This window comes from Gymnoscopelus microlampas (assembly GCF_963454915.1).
Source record: "Gymnoscopelus microlampas genome assembly, chromosome: 20".
In the NCBI taxonomy this organism is placed as follows: domain Eukaryota; kingdom Metazoa; phylum Chordata; class Actinopteri; order Myctophiformes; family Myctophidae; genus Gymnoscopelus; species Gymnoscopelus microlampas.
Genome location: NC_139957.1, coordinates 4,114,972 through 4,127,184, shown reverse-complemented (window position 1 = coordinate 4,127,184; position 12,213 = coordinate 4,114,972). Strand labels below are relative to the sequence as shown.

Here is a 12,213-nt window from a genome sequence, read left to right as displayed (position 1 = left end):
TAAATCCTAACATTTTTTTTTGTTTTTTTTTATACTTATGCTGCTATAATATCAGTGGTTCTCATGTCAAGGACCACCCAAAATTATATGTATTTGGCCCGCGGACCCCCATCTCAAAATATTTTTCGTTCCAGGGACCCCCCATAAATAAATAGCCAACGTCTAAAATAATGGCTAAAGTGGTTACACAGATGCGTTCCCGCTCTTAAAGGGTTAACTGCGGTACACTGCCATAACAACAGAACCCTACCCCCCCCACCCCCCACCCCCCCCAATCAATAAAGGTCCATCTATCCATCTATGAACTCATGTGCACACTGTGTGAGCGGTGACAGAGTAGACTCTGGAACTTTCTGAGACGGCGGGAGACAAGCGTGTGATTGTGGGTTTTGATTGGGTCAGGGCTTTGACGCCGGGCCAAAACGGTGAGTAAGAGAAGAGAGAGAGCTCATTGTGTGTGTGTGTGCGTGTGTGTGTGTGTGTGTGTGTGTGTGTGTGACAAAACACAAAAGGCTTTGATCGCATGGGCGCATCATCGCTGCAATATACCAGGCGAGTCGCGGGATGGGCCGGGCTGTTTGGTGACCGAGATAAGGCAGCCTGCGGACCGAAACCTTAAGAGGGTGAGCCCCCTACGCACACAATGGAGAGACAATGCAAACAGCGGTGCAATAGTTTAGCATAAAAACTGAGTACATTTAGATGCCATTGGAACTATTTGTATTAAAAAACATTTAAATGAAAATCGTTCAGACCCATTTCATAGTCCTAAACAGAAACCACTACTACTAGTATATGAATCAATTGCCAATAGTCATTTTATTCAAATTGCTTTTGTGCAAAACCTGACAGCACAATTTTCAAGTAATCTTAATGGTTCAGACTTCAGAAAATGAACGCTTCTATAGTCCTAATAAATGACCGGTCTAAAGGTGACTTTTAGTAGGTGCTTCAATTTAAAAATAATAAACTTATTGTTAGGGATGTTCGATATTAACTTTTTTGCCAATATCTGAAATTCCGATATCCAACTCTTCAATTCCGATTCCGATATCAACCGATACCGATGCGGTACCATATCTTTTCACCAAAAGTCAGCTAATAGACCATATTCACACAGCGGCCATATTGCCATTAAGTCAATGAAATGCCACCCCAGTTGCCACAGCAACGGGGTGGCATTTTCAATGTTAAATTCCAAAATGGCCGCCGTGTGAATATGGTCTATTGTCAGGTAACAACATCACATATCTAATCAAATAAAATATCTATAATATCTAATACATATCTAATACATCTAATATGTATACAGTGATGTTGTTAGGTTTTCAATTAAATTAGTCCCGGGACTCACTAGTCACTGGTCATTTGAGTCCCACTAATCTTAGATTAGATGTTGGCCTATTTGACAGTGCAAAAGCATAATTGCCTCTGATGCCTATAACATTAACGAGCGTCAACGAGTGTCAGCTGGAAACAGACACACACCTGCCCTCTGCAGTGCTCTAATTTGAAAGTGACTGGAGTCTGTCCCATTTCTCTGCAAAATCTGTGATTATGGTAAACTCACATTTCATATCACACACACCATACAGTAAGAACTTATGCAACTTTCACTAGCCCCCCCAATAATAAAAAGGAATTAATAACAAAAATATGTTTAATTAAAAAAAATATTTAATACAAAAATATTTTTAATAGAAAAAATATTTTAATTATTATTTTTTAAATCTGTGAATTATTTCGCTGACCCCCTGGCTATGTGCTGAGGTGAAGCATCGGCGAAACGCCAATGTTATTCTTATAACATCCTAACAACCACACCCGCTGTAACTACCACCGTTAATGTAGTAGGCGCAGAATCGAGATGCATTTGCAACTTATATCTCATTTCCTAAGATAGAACACTGCAGTCAATGAGGACGTCATCACCACATGCACAGTGAAAGCCAGACTACAAGTCCTTCCCACCAGACTCAACCTCTCCATCTGGTTCCCCAGCACTCAGGTTCCTCATTGCATGCACCACACCACGGAACGGATCACTGAAACACTGTCGCACATCTTGAATGGCTGGCTTACGCATACAAAGGGATGTACCTAGCACGTCACGATAGAATAGTGGAGCTCATAGCGAAGGACACATCAAAATATCACGCATCTACAGTGAGAATGTACAAACATTCCCGTGTCGTTTCATCCATGTTCCATCTCTGTGATAACCCAGACATATTTGCCTTTATATTATCTCTGACAGCTAATACGCCATATGTTGTTGTGGTTGATGAAGAGTCCAGGGAAGTGTCTGTATTAGAGATAGCCTGCACCTTTGACTCTAGCCTAGAGGAGGCCTTTATGACCACGGCCATTAAATACCAACCACTCCTACATACCTATCTCAGAGCTGGGCTATAGGTGCAGACTATTTGTTTTTTATATTCGGCAGCCTCGGACACAGACTAGTTGTTAGAGGGCTTCAACAACTTAGGATGCCCAAAAAGGAGGCAAAAAGGCTGGCAAAGTATTGTGCTATCTCTGCTATGATTGGCAGTCGCCATATATGGCGGAGACGCTGTTACTTATACCCGTAGAGTACTGAGTGACATGCCTATTGTATCATGAACACATATGCCATGATTTTGTGAATGTAACCCTACTGCACCTATAATATGTGTGTCCCTGTATGTATTCTCCTTTATGTGGACATAAATAAATGGTAAAACTGTGTGTGCGTGTGCGTGCGTGCGTGCGTGTGTGCGTGCGTGTGCACAAGTGAAGCCAAATGGAGGTGTGAATAATTGTGAGTGTGTGTGTGTGTGTGTGTGTGTGTGTGTGTGTGTGTGTGTGTGTGTGTGTGTGTGTGTGTGTGTGTGTGTGTGTGTGTGTGTGTGTGTGTGTGGGGTTCAAAACTAGCTAATCTACAGTATCTATGTGAGCTTGTAGATCGGCCATTTTCAAATATCCTAAGTATAAAATAATGGTAATGCCGTTTAATCCATTCAATCCGGGAACGCATCTGTGTCATTTTAGATTTCTTTGGCAATCTACAATAGCGCGGCACCGAGTGCCGCACTATGAGCTTGTAGATCGGCTATTTTTGAAAAATCCTGAAAATTTGTGCAAATATATGTATTTTTTTTTTAAGCGAAGATTTGTTACTCAAATCTTTGCTTCTGAGGGTCCCAGAAACGACATATTTTACAAATGTTCGCTTTAAAAAATACTGTATACATTCCAAGATTTGCACAATTTTCACGAGTTAAAAAAAAAGATGAGCTTGTAGATCTGCTATTTTTGAATAGCCAAATAAATCTTAAAATGACGCAAATGATGCTTTCCCGGTCTTAACGGGTTACAAACGGATCGTGACGCCATATCAACTAAAAGTAGCCCCTGGAACGTCCTCATGGACCCATGTGTGGGGTGGGGGGTCCCCCGGACCCCACTTTGAGAACCACTGGCATATATAGATAAAGCACACGCCACCCGGTCTGCGTTTTACAGGAAACTGACCAGTTTCAGAACACCAGACAGATACCATCCCCCCCCCCCCGTTGGATTTGCGTTTTAAGGCCTGATGAAACTTTAATGCGATGCACGAGTCCTTCTGCACAGCCCGCATCTATAATTCAGTAGCCACAGGGAGGGGGGAGGGGGGGGGGGGGGCTGCGACTGTTGTTTGTGTACAAAATTGTGTCTGTCAGGTAAAAAAACCTTGTATGTCCATGTTTCATGCCTTTTCTCCCTAAATTAACCCATTAAACCCGGGAACGCATCTGTGTACCCACTTCAACCATTATTTTATACTTTGGCTATTCCAAAATAGCACCGAGTGCCGCGCTCTTGTTTTTTTTTTAATCTTGGAAATGTGTGCAAATCTTTAAGCGAAGTTTTTTTTTACTAAAATCTTTGCTTCCGGGGGTCCCTGGAAGAAAAATATTTTGAGATGGGGGTCCGTGGCCAAATACATATAATGTTGGGGGTCCTTGACATGGAAAAGTTTGAGAACCACTGATATAGAAATATACGTTTTTCAAAAAAACTTTTAGGATTTAGAAGACATTTGTAGAATCCCCCAGAAGCAAAGATTTGAGTAAAAAAAAAATTGCTTAAAAAAATTATATATATTCAACTTTCAAGATTAAAAAAAAAATAGCAGATATACAAGCTCGTAGCGCGGCACCGAGTGCCGCACTACGAGCTTGTAGATCTGCTATTTTTTAATAGCCACAGAAATCTCAAAAAATTACACACATTCTTTCCCGGTCTAAATGTAGTTAACAAGAGCTTCATGTGACTAAAATAATAACTACATTGGATCCACTAGAACAGTGGTTCTCAACCTGTGGGTCGGGACCCCCGGGGGGGGGGGGGCTTTTGGGGGGGTCCCCAGATGACAGTGAAGTGACAAGAACGTTTAAGACCTTTTGATACCTCAAAAAAAGAAAGAGAAGACAAATACCATAACTGCATCAAACGTAATCAACAAACTATAATATAAAAACTGGTCAAACATTGGCCAAATTGTCAAATAATATAAGAAAGAGGCAAAAATTGCCTCACAACGCCTCACATTGCCAGGCGTTGCGAGCTTGTAGATCAGCTATTTTCACAATATTTATCTGTGGAACCTAGTCAAACAAAATGTAATGGCTCAACTCCTACATTTCAAGTGCTTGTCAGGGTGGGGGGTCCCCAGTTAAAATATGATTATTTTGGGGGGTCACAGCCTGAAAAGGTTGAGAACCACTGCACTAGAACACAGGTTATTATTTTTTCCCGACCCATTCCCTGAAAAGTAACAGTTTTGGACATACAGGTTTTCCACCCCGAAAACAACGGCTCGGTGTACAATATCACGCTGCAGGGCGTCTGTGGGGAATCATGTCGGGCTCAGGGTCTGCTACTACTGTACGCTTTGTTACAGCAGACACAACACATAACAGTCCATTGGATTTGATCTGATTTGCTACCTGGAACTAAGATTGTTTTTGGGGTTGTTGTTGTTTTTTTGTCGGTCAGAGCGGTGGAAATGGAATTGTTTTGTTTTTTTATGGCGGCTAACATTGGTCGACAATTCAAACTCCGGAGTGTCCAAATATGATATGCTCTCAGAGTGTCCATTCGAAAACTCACGTCAAAATACACAGCAAAATCCTGAGAGTGTAGAAATCGGTACACTGTGGGTACCATTGGCTTTATTATATTTAAAAAATATAGGAATTGCTAAAGGGAAAAGTTAAGGAATCGGACAGTTAACTCTTTGACTGCCAATAACAAGATTTCTCGTCATATTTTGTTAAAGTGCAGCCTGCCAATGACACGTTTTTTTGTGCTTTTGGAAATTATTCTCCATTAATCTTCCATTTGCAAGATAAATAATTTGACTATTCAAAAATAGCAGATCTACAAGCTCATAGCACTTCACTTCGTGCTGCGCTATGAACTTGCAGAGCTGCTATTTTTGAAGAATCTGGATATTTTTTTGCAAATCTTTGAATATATATACGGTATATATTTAAGTTTTTTTTCTTTATCCCACAATTTTGTAACCCATTTTTTCACCCAGTGCCGATTGCCTAAGCTTGCAATCCTGGGTGCTACTCTCCCTCTGCCAGCCTGGGGAGAGCCCCGAACTGAGCGCATGCCTCCTTCAATGCATGCGGAGCTATCAAGCCTTCTTATCACCTGACAGGGGGGAGTTTCCCCGGTAGGACGTCGAGCGTGGAAGGAACACGTTATTCCAACCAGTTCCTTTCCCCTCCATCAGGCACCCCGGCTGACCAGGGGGAAGCAGTATAGAGACCAGGATTACTGCATGTTTTTTTGTGAGGGTACCTACCCTAGGGGACACGGGGAGAACATGCAAACGCCAACCCCGCCTAGGGTATATGGGCACTGATGACACGGAGGAGAGAACACGCCCCCCATCGCCCACAGCGGGAATCGAACAGCGCTACCGACTGTGCAACAACTGCACTAGGCTTAATTGAACCACTTAGGCCCTATTGTATAGAGTTGTTGTATGACAACATAGTGTAGACCAGGGGTCTTCAACGTTTTCAGGCCAAGGACCCCCTAGCTGAGAGAGAAACGAAGCAGGGACCCCCCCTCCATATTGTATAAAATTGTGTTTCAAGTTAAACTTTTTTTTTGTTTACTCGGTCTGCTCTCTTTTCCCTCTACACCAAACACGTCTTTGCCCAAAAATAGCCGATCTACAAGCTCACAACGCCTCGCAGCGCGAGGCGTTGTGAGCTTGTAGATCTGCTATTTTTTGGCTAAAGATCTCGTCAGAAAAGGGATGCTAGGGATGCCGTCAACAAACCTTTTCCAAGTGAAGGTTCATCCATCGGGTGAAGGTCCTCTTCTGCACGTTCTCCCGCTCAACTGAGAGAGAGAGAGAGAGAGAGAGAGAGAGAGAGAGCGAGAGAGAGAGAGAGCAGTGAATTACAAGTGCCTGTGCATCCAGGGATGGGGGACATATAAGTTGTGAGTCATCTCAGACACACAGGGTGCAGCACCGATCCATCCATCCTCCACTGGCGATCAATCACCTCCCCGCCAAAGGCAATATATAGCATGTCAACGCACCATAGCAACACAGCGGGATGCACTGGGTATGTAGTTGCTGTGCACACACACACACACACACACACACACACACACACACACACACACACACACACACACACACACACACACACACACACACACACACACACACACACACACACACACACACACACACACACACACACACACACACACACACCCACCGGTGGTAAAAGTAATCACATTGTTTACTTAAGTAACAGTATCAATACTGCAATGTAGAATTACTCTGTTACAAGTAAAAGTCCGGAATTCACAAATCACACGGGTGAAAGTACAAAAGTGTTCGCATTCAAATATACTTAAGTACTGAAAGTACTTAGATACTCGTTGTGTCGAAGATCCCATTTCACACGTTTCCAAATGCTTTGAAAATAGCAGATCTACAAGCTACTGTAACAATGCGTGTCGCCCTGAACCACGCACGGCCCATCCTGCTCGCGCACAATACAGTACAATACGGTAAAGCAGCGGTTCTCAATCTTTTTTCCATGTCAAGGATCCCCAAAATGATATGTATTTGGCCACGGAACCCCATCTAAAATATTTTATTCCACAGACCCCCAGAAGCAAAGATACGAGTTAAAAATGTTCGCTTTAAAAAAATATATATTCAAAGATATACACAAATTTTCAAGATTTTTCAGAAAATAGCAGATCTGCGAAGCAAAGTGCGTCACGGATGGTCGGCTTGTTTCACGGATGTGGCAACACCGGCGCTCGTTTCACGCACATGATTTGGCAACCCGGGAGCCAGCAAACACAATAAACAGCTGACATTTGGGGAAAGCGAAAAACGGGCTTCGGGTGTTCCGTGCACATGGTAATGGTCAATGGCTGGGTGCAAATGCAGATCAATTGCTCCAGCCACTGAGGAGAACCGGGCAGAAGAGGTTTTGTGGACGCACAGATGCACAGACAGACAGTAGAATTATAGGATGATTAAAGGATGATAGTGAAAATAGCCAAGCTGTGGGCTTGTACGGTAGATCAGCTATTGTCTCTATTTTAACCCATTGAGACCTGAAGCTGATTCTACATGTCTCCTAAATCTCAACAGTATTCTGAAAAACGTATGTTTCTATATCAGTGGTGCTCAATCTTTTTCATGTCAAGGACCCCCAAAATTATATGTATTTGGCCGCCGACCCCCATCAAAATATTTTGTTCCAGGGACCCCCCAGAAGCAACGATTTGAGTTAAAAATATTTGCTTTAAAAAGATACATATTCAAAGATTTGCACACATTTTCACAACTTTTCAAAAATAGCAGATCTACAAGCTCGTAGCGCGGCACTCGGTGCCGCGCTATGAGCTTGTAGATCTGCTATTTTTCAATAGCCCAAAGTGTAAAATAATGCTTTTTAGCTCAAATCTAAAAATGACACAGTTCCAGGTCTTAATGGATTGAAATGTTTTGGAAGAGATAGCAAATCGATAATTTGGTAAATGGACTCTTGATTATTTATAGTAAACGATGAAATCGATTAATTTGATTAACTGTTGCATCCGTGGTCTCTAGTTTGTTGATTATGTCCTACACAGTTGCAACAGCAGCACTGGTGTGGGAATTAGGCACAAAAATGCACGAGTGTTAAGTCACTGTCCTGGGTTACAGAGAGAGAGCCCTTCCATTCCAGTGAAAACCATAGAAACCAATACACCAGAGATACGGTAGCCAGTGGTGGGAAAAAGTACTCAAATTATTTACTTAAGATAAAAGAATCAATACTGCAATGTAGATGTACTCCGTTACAAGTAGAAGTCCTGTAGAAGTCCTGTATAAAAAATGTACTTTTGAGTTCAAAATGTATAATTGTTTTTGTTGAAAATAGCCGATCTACAAGCTCACAATGCGTCGCGATGCGACACATTGTGAGCTTGTAGATCTGCTATTTTCAAATGGACAAAATGGGCTGAAGTATGTTTTTTAATAATAATCAAAATCTACAAAGTAACTAGTAACTAAAGTTTTCAAATAATCGTAGTGGGGTAAAAGTACAATATTTGCCTCTGAGATGTAGTGAAGAAAATTCTACTTAAGTACAGTACTTCGAATACGTGCTCTTTAGTTACTTTACACAGGCGGTACTTTAGTGCTGATCTGGGGTGGGGGGACCGCAGGAAATATATCGCTTTGTCGTGCGAGGGTCAAGGATCGGCTGCCCCCCCCCCCCTGCGTCAAATCCAGCCCCCAAGAGACAGTGGCAGTCCACACATGTGACCCTCAATCAGCGAGCGCGCGGTGTGGCATCTGGACCTGACACATGTTGTTGTGTAAGACTCCCCCCGGTGAATCTGCTCTCGTTAACGCACTCACACCGGGAAACGCGTCCGCGCAACCACTTTTAACCATGATTACATTCTTTGGGCTATTCAAAAATAGCAGATCTACAAGCTCACAAGCTTGTAGATCTGCTATTTTTTGAAAATACGTGAAAATTCGTGCAAATCTTTTGAAATACATATCATTTTGGTGGCCCTTGACGTGAAAACGTTTGAGAGCCATTGATTATAGTTAGGATTTAGGAGACATTTGTAGAGCCCCCCCAGAAGCAAAGATTGGAGTTAAAAATGTTCGATTTAAAAAAAAAAGACATTCAAAGATTTGCACAATATTTTCACGATTTTTCAAAAATAGCATTAGATCTGCTATTTTTGAGTAGCCCAAAGGAATCTTAAATTGACAGAGTTGCGTTCCCGGACTGCGCCACACACACACACACACACACACACACACACACACACACACACACACACACACACACACACACACACACACACACACACACACACACACACACACACACACACACACACACACACACACACACACACACACACACACACACACACACACACACACACACACACACACCTCCGTCCTCTGCATGGATACAAGCCTGCTTGAACATTATGTCCCCAATACCGCTGTTCAGCCAGAGAGTCGGATCGGTATATTCAAGACAGTATGGCTTAGGGCTGCTGGGCAATTAAGAGAAAATCGGAACCTATATTTTACCACCAATAACTGACGTAATCTTGCTCATGTACTGTTGTATGTAATATATAGTTGAATAATCGAGAACCGTTTTTTTTCCCTCCATTTTCTATGCTTCATATATTTCAATGAATCGACACGAAAACATTCTAATAGATTATTTTCATAATCAACTCAATAGATTAATCTGATTAACCTTTTAAAGGGATATTTCACTTTTTTTTAAAAAAATGGGTCATTTTATCGTCCACTCAGGCTTTTTTTAAGTTGCTTGATTCAGTATTTAGATATTTGATGTTCATTTTATCAGACACGTCCCCCATACTATACCATACCCCTTACTATATTCTGGTGACTGATATTGTCCTTCTAATACATGTGGAGGCCGTGCTTTACTTACTAATTTAATTACTTTTTTCATTTATTTTTTATATATATATATTTTTTGAAAATTAAAATAATAATAATAAAAACATTAAATAAAATTCATGAAAAAGGTTATAAAAAAAACACGGCCCCTCACGTATTAGGAGGGCAGGATGAGTCAGCAGAACCAAGCACGGGTGTTTTTGATGAATCTAACATGTTAAAAATTGAGTTGGAAGTTATAATGGGTTTGTATAGGAAGGGGGAGTGTCTGATAAAATGAATATCAAATATATTATATAGTCTGGGGGCTCACAAAAGCCTGAGTAGACGTTAATATGACCGTTTTTTTTTTAAAGAGAAAATATCCCTTTAAGCCCATATATTATACTTCCTGGTACAATGCCGGCATGCAAAAATAGATTTAAAAAAATATATTGTTCATTGATCATAATCGAGGCAAACGTTTGCAAATAATAATGGGGATATTATTGATATTGAAGTCATATCAGCCAGAACCTAGGTTAGATTGGTATTGCAGACGGTTATCTTAATGTGTGAATCACAGATGGAGTAGAGACAGTGAGATGGATGATGATAGATGGAGGAGAGAGAGAGAGGGGCGATATAGAATGATGACAAGACAAGGAGGTGTCTAGACAAAGAGGGAGGGGCGGGGGGGGGATTCAAATCAACATCATAGTGAAGGACTTTTATGAACAAGCTAGCTAGTGCTACACACAGCTACAAGATAGTGCGACTCACACAAGACCATGTCTGCGCCACAGCTAATGACACATGTCTGTCTGTGGGTTTTAAATATATCTATGGTGGTGGAAAAAGTACTCAAATGTTTTACTTAAGTAAAAGTATCAATACTGCAATGTAGAAGTACTCTGTTACAAGTAAAATTCCGGAATCAAAAATGTACTTGAGTAAAAGTACAAAAGTATTTGTATCAAAATGTATTTAAAGTATCAAAAAGTAAAAGTACTAAAATGTTTGAAAATAGTAGATCTACAAGCTCACAACGCGTCGCGATGCGACGCGTTGTGAGCTTGTAGATCTGCTATTTTCAAATCGCCTAGGTATAAAATAGGGCTAAAGTGGTTTAATGTATGTTTTATAATGTCATAATTTATATCTGCAAAGTAACTAGTAACTAAAGTTTTCAAATAATTGCAGTGCAGTAAAAGTACAATATTTTGCCTGTGAGATGTAGTGGAGTAGAAGTAAAAGTATAGACAATTGGAAAGACTCCAGTAAAGTAAAAGTACCTCAAAATTGTACTTAAGTACAGTATTGACTACATACACTGGCTACCACTCATGTAAAGAAGTGGAACCCCCCCCACAAGGGAGATATTATGCTTGTGGGCTTCAAGCAGGGCTACAATTAGAATAGCTGCAGTTGTTTTTTCCCCACCAATCTTCATATGCCAAAAATACGGGGTGTCCGTCTACTCCACCACATCTCAAGAGGTATAAAATAGTACTTTTAAAAGTCCAATTCATGCTAAACTTGTCGCGCATAAAGAATAGCAGACCTGCAGACATGTCGCTGATGTGCTGCAAAAAGTTTTTAACACCTTTGGTACTTTTACTTTTGTATGTAAGTATATTTAGATGCCAATACTTTTGTACTTTTACTGTTATATTTTGAATACAAGACAAGTCCTTTACTTGTAGTAGAATATTTCTACATTGTGGTAGTGCATCTTTTACCCGAGTAACACATCTGAACTACTTCTTCTAGTTACAATAGTTGCAGCTGTTTTCCCACATATCGTCATAATGCCAAACTCCAAGGTTGTCTTTGGTCGCGAGCAGTGGTGGAAAGTAACTAGTGGAAAGTACATGTACTCAAGTACTGTACTTAAGTACAATTTTGAAACAGCCAACCAGCAGTAAGGAGACGTTAAATCATGCAGTAGAGTGCGTTTGTCCAAAGCAACTTGGTCGGGACAACACCATGTTAAATCACACAGTTAACCCTTTAAGACCGGGAACGCATCTGTGTCATTTTAAGCTTTATTTGGCTATTCAAAAATAGCCGATATACAAGCTCATAGCGCGGCACCGAGTGCCGCGCTATGAGCTTGTATATCTGCTATTTTTGAAAAATCGTGAAAATGTGTGCAAATCATTGTATATATTTTTTTAAGCGAACATGTTTACTCAAATGCTTCTGGGGGTCCCTGCAACAAAATAATTTGAGATGGGAGTCCGCGG

General features: G+C 41.0%; 1 protein-coding gene across 1 annotated transcript in view; it reads right to left on the bottom strand.

The window, feature by feature from the left end:
- clmna (calmin a) overlaps nt 1–12,213 on the bottom strand; it is a 76,144-nt gene that overhangs the window by 34,840 nt on the left and 29,091 nt on the right. Inside the window, exon 2 of the mRNA XM_084045240.1 lies at nt 6,329–6,390. Coding sequence (XP_083901366.1) covers nt 6,329–6,390 — 62 coding nt within the window. The remainder of the gene's footprint in view (nt 1–6,328; nt 6,391–12,213) is intronic.